Source organism: Mustela nigripes, chromosome 3 (genome assembly GCF_022355385.1).
Source record: "Mustela nigripes isolate SB6536 chromosome 3, MUSNIG.SB6536, whole genome shotgun sequence".
In the NCBI taxonomy this organism is placed as follows: domain Eukaryota; kingdom Metazoa; phylum Chordata; class Mammalia; order Carnivora; family Mustelidae; genus Mustela; species Mustela nigripes.
In genome coordinates this window covers 188,051,767-188,066,193 of record NC_081559.1, presented here as the reverse complement: position 1 = coordinate 188,066,193, position 14,427 = coordinate 188,051,767, and the positions used below count along the sequence as shown (strand labels likewise).

The window sequence follows — 14,427 nt, the reverse complement described above, 5'->3', positions numbered from 1 at the left end:
GATAATGTCAAAAGATTACTAGCTCTCCAAATTCTCTTAGGTGCTTCTTCATTGAGATAATCAAATGTAAATGCACAGAAAGGAAAAAGGCAAATTTAGTAGTTCCTAAGTGAAATCTTACTTCTCACAAACAGTAATGATCTTAGATTATATAATAACCCTCATACTGAAGTACACAGAAACTATACTGTACTACCACCACACAGTCTCCTTTCCAAACTCTTCTAAAGCTTAACATTAGCTTTGTGTATATTTTTCTTTGGAAACACGGACATTTTCTATTTTCCAGATTTCTAACCATCTATCTTTGTACCTCACCCAAAGGAGTTACTATAAGCAATGTGCCCGAAGTTTCCAATATAATCTATATGTATTTGTAAATGAGTGTAAAAAACGTCACCAGCAACAACTGGTTGTTGTTGGTCTCATAAGGAAACATAAGGAGTTTCATAAGGAAACTCATAAGAGTCTCATAAGGAAACATCTCATAAAGTTAACCTTACAATTCATCAGATTTTAAAAATTAAAATTAACTTTCAATAACTTTGTTTCAATAACTGTAAGACTTGCTAAAATGTTTTAAGAGGTAACCACATGGAAGTAGAGAAAACAAGTATCACTTGAAGAATGGAGTACTCTAAGAAACAAGGATCATAAAATGAATATGGAAAAGTACTTATAATCCAAATTATCCAAGTTACTATTGTTCAAGCATAGAGAATGGAGTAGGATGGCAGACCCTGATTTATAGGTAGGTATACAGCTAGCACAGCTCCAAATCAACATGCTTACATTCTCTGGACCTCAATATCTAAGCCTAATGTTCTCTTTTATTATTCTACCGATAGGAAAAAACATTAAGGGAGTCAATTTCTATTATTTCCATTACAGAAATATTAGAATACCAAATATCAACGGATGCTTAAGCTAAAGGCAACTCTGTTAACTCACATGTCTATTCTTAAAACATGACCATCAGAAAAGTAATAAAACCTGCAAACATCTATACAGTATACATATTTCCTTGTAACATGTTACAAGGTTTTATCTTCCACATATCATCTTTGCATGACTCGATGACCAAAAAATGTACAGAATTATTTAACTTAGGAAGAATTTTCAGAGACATAGTATTAGCAGCAATTAGTTTTCTTACCCAGAACGATGTCTGACAACATCCCTGCTCAATCTTTCTGCCAAGTAAGAACCAATTCGGTCCAGTTTCTCTGGAGCAGATACTGCATAAAATGTCAATTTCTCCATGTCGGCTTTAACAAGGCCATCCTAAAAATAAGAAGAACGACAAGATAAATAGGCTATCTATATTTTCATTGTTATTTTTTACTTCTAAGCATTGTTTCCTTCACATGTCCCCTTTTTGGGTTGCATGATTAATCCATTATTTATGCTGAACCTTTCTGGCTATAACCTCCTTACTGTAAATAGTCACAATTCTGGATATAGAATTTCCAGAAAGTTAAAGAAATGCCCTTATTCAGGAAGAATACTTAAAAGTATCTTCACAAGCAATGAATTGTTCTAACACCTTCCTAAATAGAGAAACAGCTCAACTAACTACAGTATATAGGGAATGGGATGTATTTTATTTATTTATATTTTAAAAGATTTTATTTGAGACAAAGAGAGACCGTACAAGCAGGGGGAACAGCAGACAGAGGGAGAGGGAGAAGCAGGTTCCCCATGGAGCCGGGAGCCCCATGTAGGGCTTGATCCCTGAGCCAAAGGCAGACACTTAACCAAATGAGCCACCCAGGGACCCCAGGAATGGTTGTATTTTAGTGAAAAGGTCTCAAACAAATTTATTTCGATTTTAAAATTTTACACTGTTGTTAAGCCTATTTTACTCCTTACAACAGTGAACATGTTAAAATGATTCAAAACTTGTTGATATCATTATAAAGACTTCTTTTAATTAATAACTGAGAAGATATTAAGAATTGCATGAATCTCTGCTTAGCCAACATATTAAAAAAACAAGAAGAGGACCCCAGTGTGGGAGTGGCAAATTTTCACTTGTTTCTCCCCTCTAAAAGGTGACAGGCCACAGGTCTTATGGTACTCTCCACCCTCAGACAACAAATCAATTATCAGCCTAAAATGTTTTGGTCCTATATAGTCCAAGTTAACTAAATGCTATTTAGGATTGCTAGAGGAGATAGAAAGAGAGACAGAAAAATTATGTTAAATGATGAATCTACAACTAAAAATTTTTAAAAATCTGCATTTTCAACTGACCCCTCCATATTCTCTGGCTATTTTGCCATCGCTCCATCACCAACCTATTTTTTTCTACTGGGTTTTCCTCAAACTTGCTACTTTGCCACCTCTCTTCCCTCTCTGACATCAAATGAGCTCTTTTCCTTCTCAAAGATGGAAGCCATCAGATTAGGATTTACTGGCAAAAACACCCCTGCTTTCTCAGTGCCCTCTAAACTAGTGGTTTTCCACCACGGTAACTTCACTCCCCCAGGGCAATGACTGGAGATATTATGGGTTGTCAAAGCTGGGTGGTGGGTGTACTAGTATCTGTAGTAGAGGCCGGGGGGCTAATAAACATCCCACAATGCACAGGATAATCCAAGAGCAAAGAAGGAGCTGGATCAAAAGGTCAACAGAACCTGAAGAAACACTGCCCCATGCAAAGTCAAAGTGCCCTATTTTTGGAGGACTTGTCTTGGAGAAATCAGTTCACCTATGTTCTTGCTGTTTGCTTCACATGGGCCAGGATCTGGCTCCATCAAGTCAGCCTCTCTCTTTCCTGGTTTTTTAACCCTCCCTCTGTATTAGTTCTTCCACATCATTACTTAAATCTGACATCCTCTCATCCATTTTTTTAATTCCTAATTTTATTGAGAAAAAATTTACACACAATAAACTATACCTAAGTATATAATTTGAACTATGACAGCTGTTTATCAGTGAAACCACCACTAAAAAACAAGATACAAACATTTCTATCATTTGCAAAAGATTCATCATGCCCTTTGCAGTGCATCTCTTCCTCTCCAGGCAATCACTGCTCTGCTTTTCAGCATTATCAACAGCAGCAAGTGACGGAATCAGTCTGTATGACTCCTCTCACTCAACTCATCTCTGCCTGGGGATGCTTCTCTAGCTCACCTGGGTAACTCCTACTCATCCTGCAGGTCTCAAGGGCCTCCAAAAAGCCTTCAATGTACCCTCCCAACATCCTTTCAAAGACTGGGTAAGAGGCTCCTCCTATATGTTCCTTTAGCTCACTGTACTTATCTAGATTATATTTTATCATTCTATTTCTCACTCATTATCAGATTGTTTCTCACTCATAAGTAAATACTTGTCAAGTGCTAACTATGCACCAGGTACAGTCATAGACACTAGGGAAGAAAGCATGAGCAAAGAATTATATTAACTCATTTAATCCTCATGAGAATCTTATGAAATAGGCACTATTTGTAATTTCTATTTCATGATGAGAAACTGAGGTATCTGCCCAAGATCACAAGGCTAGTAATTATTAAGACCTGGTTTGGTCCCCCTCATTAGATCACTCTTTGAAGGCAGGAACTTAACATATAGACCTCTGTACTCTGGGCAGTATGCCTGATCTATTTGGGATCTACTACATGATTTTTTATTGTTGATCAATAAATTAAAAACAACAAATAAGGTCAAAGGGTTATAAATGCCACATGTATGCAAGGTTTATATAAATTTTTTTAAATCTTACTTTACAGATCTCCATTTGAACAAATCTTATCTAAATACTTGGCAATCAATCAATACTTTGCAAAAATAAAGATTCTTTCTATAACCATTCTCTACCTGTCATCACTAATCTAATCTACCTGTCATCACTCCCATGGTCACAAATGTTCAAAACTCTCTCACTGCCTAGGAGTTAAAGTAGGAGAAGCTTTGTCTGTCACTCACTTTCCTCCATAATCTGGCCTCCACCTTATCTTCAGTAACCATATGCCCCGGACTCCTCAGGACAGTGATCTGAATATTCAGTCTATTAAATGACATGACTGGAATTTCAAATCAGAAATCGTGGTCAACGTGATTACCACCCATTACCCTCTACAATGAGGCTATATAAACCTCCATTTGAAGGCTCTTAATCTCAAATGTACCCCTTGCTTTCTCTTGCACTCCTCTGCCTTTTCTCTAAAGGCCCCTCACTTGCAACAAAGAGACTAATCTCACTTCTCCAGATGGCAACACATCCTTCAAAACCCAGCAAATCTCATTTCCTCAGAGAAAGCTTCCCAGAGATTGCCAAACCACAGTAAAACCTCTCTGCTTTAAAGGCAAAAACTTTACTACCTGTTTTACTTAAAATTTTGCTTACTGACTTTTGCCTTAGGACTTCATATTTAGTATGCTGTTGCTTCATGTCAGTCAATGGATGGAAAGCTACTAAAAATGGGTACCTTATCTTTGGTCTCAATCTGCCACAAATTATCTAGGCATATGGAAGCCAACAGTATATAACAAATTAACCTCTTCTAACTGGCTGAATATTTAAATCAAATCTGATTAAAAAATGAGATATTTCACATACCATGAAATATATAAAAGTTAAGATAGCCAAAAGGTTTCTGTAATTGGCTATATTTTATTTATTTTCTTGGCAAACATTTTTTTAATTTTTAAGTAATCACTACACCCAACGGGGACTCGAACCTACAGCCCAATGATAAAAAATCGTATCCTCTATGGACTGAGCCAACCAGGTGTCCCAGCTACATTTTAAAATAAAGCAATTAAACCAATCTAACATTTTGTTGTTGTTGTTGTTCATATCCATTTAACACTGGACTAAAGGAATCTTGGGAAACCCAGGACAGTGCCAAACAAAATCATTCAAATTCAGTTCCTCTGAAAACAGTAATCTTCCATAATAAAGTAATGGCTATAAAAAATGTACAAGCATTTAAATAAAAAGAGAACAAACTGTCTGGAATATTATTCCTTTACGTCTCAATTCTCCTTTGAAAACTGTGTGGCCAAACTATTTACTCTTCAGATCTTAGCTTAGATTTCATTTCCTAAAGGTCTCTGTTCTCCAGGCCCACATTAGGCATCATTCAAACCTACTCCAGAAGCGCCCTGTACTTCATCTCTCTATTACAGCATTCTTTCACACAATATTGTAATTGCCAATTTCCTTATCTGTGAGCTAAGCGAGAGCAGAAAACCATCTCTATGTTCACAGTTGTATTCTTAGCATTTCGTACAAATAATCTGGCACTAGGTTCAAAAATTTCTGAAAAGTATTACTTAAATATAGGAACCATCTAGACAAGAGAACACCATCTGTCCATCATTTCAAATGTACAGTTAATCTGTAAAAAGGTTCTGAAAATTAGACAAAAGCAAGCATGGGTCATTTTAAAGTTAAAAAAAAAAAAAGATAAAGCTACAAATGGCACTGTACATGATGGGATTTAGGAGTAAAAGTAGAGAAATGAAATTAGGGAAACCTTAGGGAGGTCAGCAGGGGCAAGGATGGGTCAACAAACAGAAGGGCCAGTAGACGTAGATCAAATTACTTTTGGATCTTCAGGGAATATGTTGTCCACCAGGCGTTTGTAGCGAGGACGCAGAGCAGAACAGCAGCAACACACTCCTGGTCAAAAAAAAAATAAAATCACAAAGTACAAAGATTATTCATCCTGTAAATCTGACCTAGAAATTCAGATTCTGAATATTAATGAGTTACTTAAAAGAAAAAGAAAAACTGCAAATTGGCACTAATAGAAAACAGGAATGCGAATTCTATTACCGACTAAGAAATGGAAAACGTCCTCTCCCCTCCCCAAAGATACCAGGTCAAAGTGAGTATGTTCATGAATTAGTCCAAAATTCCAAATCAAATAGTTTAGGGGGGTGTGTGTGTACAGGTGTACACACGGTACACACACACCCACACGTGCTACCAAATTCACCCTATAAAGCTAATTATCTATTTTGTATCCCTTCACTTCCTTTCTAATCTCATCTCCTACCACCTTCTGTGTCCCCAGCCTTACATTCTCATTTCCTGGCCTGATCCACTCACAGTCCCAGCCACATTGGTCTTGAGGAACAGTCCGCTCCCTTATGCCTGGTGAAAACAATTAATACATGTATCTACATAATGCTTCATATGAAGAACTATACTAGAGGGGGAAACCACCTCAAAGGAAAGTCCAGGAATTTCAAAAGTGCTCAAAGGCTGCTCTTTATAGTTTCATTTATGGGTATCTTGGTAAGAGCAATGGATTGGGATCCAGAATATCTGGGTTCATTCCAATTCTTTCACTTAAATGACTAAATTGCCTTGGGTAAAGCACATCAGTTATCTGGAAAGAACTATGTAAGTGAGAGCAATTAGTTTTCTTGTCCTGCAAACTAGTAACAGGAATGCTGGTCTGGAGTCACTATAAAATTATTCCCATGATTTATGAAACTGGAGGATGTGTGTCTCAGTGTAAGTGTGCCTTTGTATGTATTTAGAAACCAAAATATAGCATGAAATACTGCTTTAGCTAGAAATTAAAAGAACTCAGATCTAAGCAGACTTCTACTACTCTCTCACACAGTAAGGTTATGCAAGAGACAACTTTTCCAGATCTCACTTTGCTCGTGAAGTATGCACCATTTTTGCACACAGTCATATAACAAATGTCAACCAAGTGTCCAGCACTGACCAAAACAAGTTAAGACGGAGTCCAGATTTGCAGTGGAGCAGAGTCAATAAAGTGATAAAAACAAGAGAGACTTAAGATTTGTAGAGCATCTTTAGTGATCATAGAGCACTGTGCATATATAACATTTCTACAAAACTAGTGAAGTATTACTACCATTACTTTACAGGAGTTGGAAGTGCAGCAGAACTGACCAAGTAACTTACTCAACAACATTGTCTGAGTGAGAACCCAGTGTTTAATTCTGTAACCCCATGCTCTTCCCACAACACCACAGACACTAGTGGTCAAATCAGTCAACATCTAACTATTTCATGTGTACTGATTATGTGCCTAACTAAGACCATGCTAGATGCCATAAATACAAAAAAGCTAAGAGACAAGATCTCTGCCCTTGAGTTTATGAACTTATTAAAAAATAGGGAATTAATTTCAGCAATATACACTTGGCACTATGTGCTGATAATATAGAATGCTACCTATTGTTCAGGATGTTTTCTACATTAACAGAAGAAAAAAAATTCCAAAGAGTTCACTGGAAAATTTTTCAGATTAAGGAACATCAAAACACTTGAACTCTTTTTAGAGTCCAAAAGCAAACACTGGTCCTATTACTAGAGGAAAAGAAGGGGCAGGCGAGGGAGAGAAAAGCCAAGTAAGCAAAAGTCATATTTCTCTGTCTACTATGACAAATATAAAAATACTTGAGATAAATATTAATAAACTAAAATAAATTAAAATCAAATATGTATTGAGTGGTTATTATGCAGAGCACCAAGCTAGGTAGTGAAATGATGAAAAAAGCTTGCAACCTGGTAAGAAGATTCAAATGAATGCTCTGCTAACACTAATGCAAGGCCAAATATAGTACATTCAAATTGTATCATGGCAAAGAGACCAGTAAGGGATGGAAAAACAACTCTTACTGCTTCAAATTCCCTGTCAAAATGGTAAATTATGTTATTTTCAATAAGAAAAGACTCTTAATAGCTATTAAGTTTCACTTACATTGACACTTTCAGAAATCATACATTGCTTTTAGGTTTTTTTTTTTTAATTTTTATTTTCAGCATAACAGTATTCATTGTTTTTGCACCACACCCAGTGCTCCATGCAATCCAAGCCCTCTCTAATACCCACCACCTGATTCCGCCAATCTCCCACCCCCCCGCCCCTTCAAAACCCTCAGATTGTTTTTCAGAGTCCATAGTCTCTCATGGTTCACCTCCCCTTCCAATTTCCCCCAACTCCCTTCTCCTCTCTAACTCCCCTTGTCCTCCATGCAATTTGTTATGCTCCACAAATAAGTGAAACCATATGATAATTGACTCTGCTTGACTGATTTCACTCAGCATAATCTCTTCCAGTCCCGTCCATGTTGCTACAAAAGTTGGGTATTCATCCTTTCTGATGGAGGCATAATACTCCATAGTGTATATGGACCACATCTTGCTTATCCATTCGTCCGTTGAAGGGCATCTTGGTTCTTTCCACAGTTTGGCGACCATGGCCATTGCTTTTAGTTTAAAGAGTTTTTAGAAAAGATGTGAACTTGGAATACATACCACATCCAGCTTCTACTTTCAGAAAGCTTAGGTCTATTGAAGAGAAACAGGAGTAAAAAGGAAAATACCAAAGAGGCAGTATGGGGTTAAAGGACAGGGTGACCCCAAGGTCTCTTCCTGTCCAGCAGGTGGGCAGGTTACTTTATCTTACTACACCTATGCTTCCTCATCAGTTATGCTTTCTTTGTACCTACTGGGAAAATTAAAAATGAAAAGGGTAAGATATAGTAAGCATTCAATAAAATGGTAGCTATAGTAATGCAATAAAAGATACTACAAGGGGTAAGCAGGTGTTTGAGGGCCCTAGGGATAATCTTCCTGACAGTAGGAAAATCTATGCTGTAAACGAAACATTTAAAAGTCACACCTGAAACTAATGTAACATTGTATGCCAACTACACTAGAATAAAAAAAAAAAATTCAACAAATTCTGTATACAGTTCACAATAAGTTTTCAGAAGTAGTATCAGTACCAGTTTGGGGGGGCAGTAAAATGTCATTTTCTGAGCATGATGTGTGCACCATTATACTAAGTATTTTCCGACATCCCTCACTCATACACCAACTCTCTGAAGCAGTTACCATCATCTCCCTCTGATAAATGGGGAACAGGCTTAGGGAGGCCATTTGTCCAACATCACCCAGCTAAAAAGGAGCAGAGCCCAGCCCACATCAGTTGACTTCAAAGGGTAACTGCCGTAACACATGCAAGTACTAGACAATTTCTAAACTAAACATTTTAGCTCCCCTCAAGTCACCAATGACCACGACTGCAGGAATGGGGCTGACTCACACTACAGATGCTCTACCATGCAGGGAAGTGAATGATGACAGTGAGTTTCTCCAGAAAATCCAAAATGAAACAGAAACACCCTCCTGACTAGTTATTACGAACGAAAAGTTACCAACTATAGAAAAGATACATGAAACCAGAATTTAAATCTTTCAATTTACTGAGATTTCTATAAAATGACCATATAGTGACGATAATATAAGTTTAAAATGACTGTGGCATCAGTAATCACGAAAGAAACACTATTAGCAGCTTTAAAGAAGACAATTCTGTACTTGTAAACATCTTAAGAACAAGAAAAATGAAATAATTGGACCTACTCAGCCACAGAAATGGGTTTGACTCCCTTGTTGAAGTCAATTCATAGGGCTTGTCGAGTTCCGATGCAGGAACTTGAATGTAGTCTTTCATGTTGCAAGAGACTATGTTCTAGTCAATCTTCCTGCTTCTAGATCCTTTTCCTACTGCTCAGGAAGTACCTAGTTCACTTCACTTGTAATTAATTAGCAGAGAGTACTAATGGACTGTAACTTATCTAACTGGTTGCTGACATCAAGGGTAAAGCTATCAAGAACTTGATAATATCCATATCAAATTCTGCTGCTAAGGCCAAAGAGCTTAAACAAGATACTACAAAAATGCATGTTGCTAGTTTACTAAAAGCAGATTTTCAGTTTAATAAAATAGGAAAATAAAACCACTTACACCTTTTTCCTTAAAGCATTCCTTCGATTCCTCCTCATCCCTGCTTCTAATCCCTCCCAATAACTCATTTGAGCGCCAGACCACCCTATTTTTGACCACTTCCCAACTTTTTCTTTCCGAAGCACTAAGCATATCACAGAATGCCTCAAGCAACAGGCAAGTCTGAGCAATCAACAGGAATTCTTCCATTACATTTAATTCTAGTATACAAGGAGAAGGAAGTCACTGCTCTCCTGCAGTGCGTGGAATTCAGAGCTTTGCTTATGATATGTCAGTACAAACAGCAAGTCTCAAGTGGGATAACTACAGAAAAATGGAACATGGGCACCACTGGAAACAGAAAAATTAGCCCCCCAAAAGTAACAAGCTACACATTAAAGTAATGTAGAGGCAGGCTCACGGAGCATGTTCATTAATAGGCCTTCTGAGTACTACCTCTCTACCTACCTTTCAGTGTTAGGGGTCCTAAATCTATATACATATGCAGTGCCTACAATGTAAAAGCCATGAAATGCATTTCTTTAGCAAATTTTGCATATTTCTAAATTAACCATTTCTTCTTTAAAGACACCCAAGATAATTTCTTCTCCGTAGTTCCCCTACCATTATTCTCATGGGGATTCATCCATGTCTCCTGGTCCTCATCTCAGGCAGGAATGAGCTGTACTGACCTCTGGCAACCTCCTTCTTCTTTGATGGTAAGGTGCTAAAATTAATTTCCATCCCACCCTGGCCCACAGAGGCATTCACAGTCAGAATTGAGTAGCTGCACAGAAAACCTCACAGGTGAACTGAAAGTATGATGAATCAGGCACAGGAGTGCACAAAGGTGCTATGAGAATTCTGCTCAATGGGTCAGTATTCTAAGTTGTTGGCCCACTGGTAAGTACTTCCAAGTTTGTGATAATATTTGCTCTCCTATGCAACTCTGTGAGTGTGGGGGGTTGGATAATTAATAAAGACTCCTTTAAAAATAAGCTACTTATATTTTCAATAAACTGTATAATCTAATCATAAGTTAAATCTGACTAGAAATATTAAAGTCTCCCTTATTAAACTATTAATGTCTCTATTATTTAAGACCAATACAGCATTGGGTACTTGGGATAAAACTATCTTCTGAAACAAAAATAAGTTACTAACACTATCACTGGAGTTGAAGAACACTCAGATCTATTACAGGAACCAACTGTATAACTTTAAATTAAACCTAATTTAAATTAGGTTTATTTTATGATTTATAGAAAGAGAATATAACGGTATCTGTATCTTCTACACAGCAATTATATTATCTCAATTAATTCTTACAAGTAATATATTGGGAATTCACTGGTATATTTAGGCCTTACTAAATTTCATACTTTTAAATGGGAATGACTGATTACAGGATTTTGGTTCTTTATGCCTTCACTGTATATTTCTACAACTATAACAATTTCTTATACTTATTTATAAACATGTCTCCCTTTACCACTAGGATATGAGTCCCTCCAACATAAAGTCCATATATCTTATTCATTGTTGTGCGTGGCTGGTATATACTAGACATTTAAATGCTTTTTCATAAAATGAAGACCCAAAGTTCACTGACAGATTAAACAGATTTAGTATCTGCTCTGATATGTGCTATAAGAATAAAAATAATCATCAAGAAAGTACACTGTCCACCACAAAACACTAAATACCAGAACAGGATTTCTCTGATAAACAGAAGAAAATGTCGACTGAATCACTTTAAACAATTCATGTTTTATTTTTAGGCCTAATAGAGTCAATCCGTAATCAAGGTGAAAAAGGACAGACTATTTTTTCTACTGGAAGATTTTAAAAATTCATGACTCTGACAACTATAGTTCTATGGTATCCTGAATCCTGGAAAAATGAGAATCACATATATTTTCCCCACAGTTAAAATTAGAAGTCAAGTTACTTTTTCAGCTAGTGTTAGAACAATACCATTAAAAGGATTCAGTAATATTACAGTCCCACTAATATATACCCCTCCCAAGTACCAAAAGCTTAATATAGAAATATACATATACACATACATGTACATGCTACATATAAAGTCTATAATACGGATATTATTCCTGTACTTCCAAAATGTATACAGCCACTGTGTGAAGAACTACAGGGGGTTAACAAGGTCACTGTCTACTTAAAAAGACAAAGGTTTAAAACTTGATTTTGAAATAAGATTTGCACAACATCTAACAAGGGATATCCAATGTATAAGGGTCACCCACAGAAATTCAAAAGAGAAAGAAAGCACTTCTAGCTCAAGTGAAGAAAGGTAATTATCAAGTAAAGGTTTTACGAAGGACACAGGATGTGAGCTAAGCGCTCCCATGAAGAACAAATACACTGAACTTTATTATAAAGATAAACTGGGGACAGGGAAGGACACTTATAGTCAGATGGAACAATGCAAACATCACTATGGAGGATGACACCTGGAAAAACCAAAACGCATTTTCTAATGGCCCGCAGCTTAAAAAGGAAGGAACGTGGGAGGTGGCACAAAGGAAGCATCAAAAGCGTTTGGTGACTAATTAGATACAGGGTCAGAGAAACGGGAACAAAGTAGTCTGATCTTTAGGAAAGTGCTCCTTTTAAGAGGATTTTAATCCATTAGAGGAATATTTTATTACACGATTCTTTCCACTTGTAATTCTATACCTTCTCTCCTTTCGTTCTCAATTTCACTACTTGTTCTTTATTCCCAGGCACATAAACGTTATGGAAAAAGAGGGCAACAAAGGCAATAAATGGAACTGAAATGTCAATCCTATTTTTTAAAAAGATGCTCTTTCCATTACATTGCAATATTTGGCTGTACAATAGGCAATATGAAAACAAATCCCTGATATACTTTCAAAACCACACGGAGATACATACGGTCTTCAGGGGGGAAAAAAGCCTTCTTCTGAGTCAACAAGTGTCTGGTTTTTACTCAACGTCTGTTTACCCCCCCCACTATCACAATTTTTAAAGAAAAATAAGTATTAGACATTCTTCTACTTAGTCAACTTATAGATTTATACTTAATTTAATTTTATAGTATACTATCATACTTAAATATAATTCAGCAGTTATCCAAAACAGAAACAATAAAATAAAGAATAATCCTGGCTTTCAGAAAATGTAATTCTGCATGATTCCATTTGAAAATCTTCTGAAATCATCTTATAAACTAAATTATCACAAATATTAAAATCAGAAATACCATTCTCTATTCATTTCATCTGACATTGGCTTTAACAACAAATAAGAAAGGATCCAATGGATGACAGAAACCAGAGCTGCAACCAGGTAAGAAAAGTACTCCTACCTACCTGTCTCCACCACAGTTAGGATGTAACCCGTGGTGCATCCTCACTTCTAAGACTGCACATATCCCTGGACCCTGCATGCCACGGACCTTCTTCAAAAATGTGCTCAGGTGGCAGTCTTGCAAAGGGAGTACAGCACTCCTGTGTCCCAATTTTCAGAGGTAAGTAATTAGACAAGGCAGAATTGAAAACTGAAATGGTATGTGATTCCCTTATTTAATATATAAAAAGCTGACTAAATATCTTCTATGAAAATGTCAATAGTATCTTAAAGAACTATAAAAAGAGAGGTATCTGGATGGCTCAGTCGTAAGTATCTGACTCTTGATCTCAATCCAGGTCTCTATCTCATGGTCCTTGAGTTCAAGCCCCATGCTGGGGCTCCATGCTGGGCATGGAGACTACTATAATATATATATATATATATATATATATATATATATATAGAATCACGTTTTCTGCATGTATAAATGTTTAAAAGAGAACAAATAGTCTGTGAACAACAATCTTCATCCAAACCATGGTACTGCTATATGGATATTTACTTTGCTAATTAATAGGTTTCAGAGGAGGGGAGAATTATAGAGTGATTGAAGACATATTTTAAAAATCATAATTAAGAGGGAGAAAAATAGAGGACGGGCAAAAGATGAATCAGACTACAGAGAATTTATAATGCAACTGGGAAAGCAAAATACTAAGCACTGATGTGTTTTAAGAGTCTTATTTAAACCATAGTCTAACAAAGACTCTAGCTGACCCCAAAACAATAGTAACAACAACAAAACCCTAATTGTCAAAAGGAGATTGAATGTTCAACTAAGGAAATATGTGGCCAAGTCATTATGGATTCTGACAGTTTTCATCTCTGGAGTATATTTCAACAAATTGATTTCAACAAATCGAGAGCTGAAGCTCTCCTACAAAAACTTACTTTCCACTTCTTAGAGCAAATCTTGGTAAATACACAACAAAGATGGAGAAAAAGTACAGGAGCATCTTACTGTAAGGAGGAAAGGTATTCTTGAAAGATAAACATAAATGGAAATCTAAAGGACTAATGACAAGCTCCTTTAATTTGGAAGATGACAAAAGAAACTGCAGTTATAACTTTCCTTTAGTTAGAATTTCTTGAAAAGAACTCTTAGCACGAACGAGTATTCACAAACACCATGGAATATGGGCTTTTATGACTTTTTGAAAACTGTTTTTGTGCCATCAATGCCTACACATAAGCAAATGGCCCAGGAATTCTCACCCATTTAGAAACCATTCTAAAAGGGCAAAAATTTTTTGAAACAGCCAAAACATTCTTCAGTTTAAAAAATACGATTAAA

General features: G+C 36.4%; 1 protein-coding gene across 4 annotated transcripts in view; it reads right to left on the bottom strand.

Annotated features, from left to right (window-relative positions):
- EFR3A (EFR3 homolog A) overlaps positions 1-14,427 on the bottom strand; it is a 113,908-nt gene that overhangs the window by 69,445 nt on the left and 30,036 nt on the right. For 2 of the 4 annotated variants that reach the window (XM_059395178.1, XM_059395180.1), the window contains exons 2-3: positions 5,490-5,635; positions 1,157-1,284 (exon numbers count right to left, since the gene is read on the bottom strand). In XM_059395178.1, coding sequence (XP_059251161.1) covers positions 1,157-1,263 — 107 coding nt within the window. In that variant the 5' untranslated portion in view covers positions 1,264-1,284; positions 5,490-5,635. The remainder of the gene's footprint in view (positions 1-1,156; positions 1,285-5,489; positions 5,636-14,427) is intronic. The other 2 variants (XM_059395177.1, XM_059395179.1) reach the window with 1 other exon arrangement.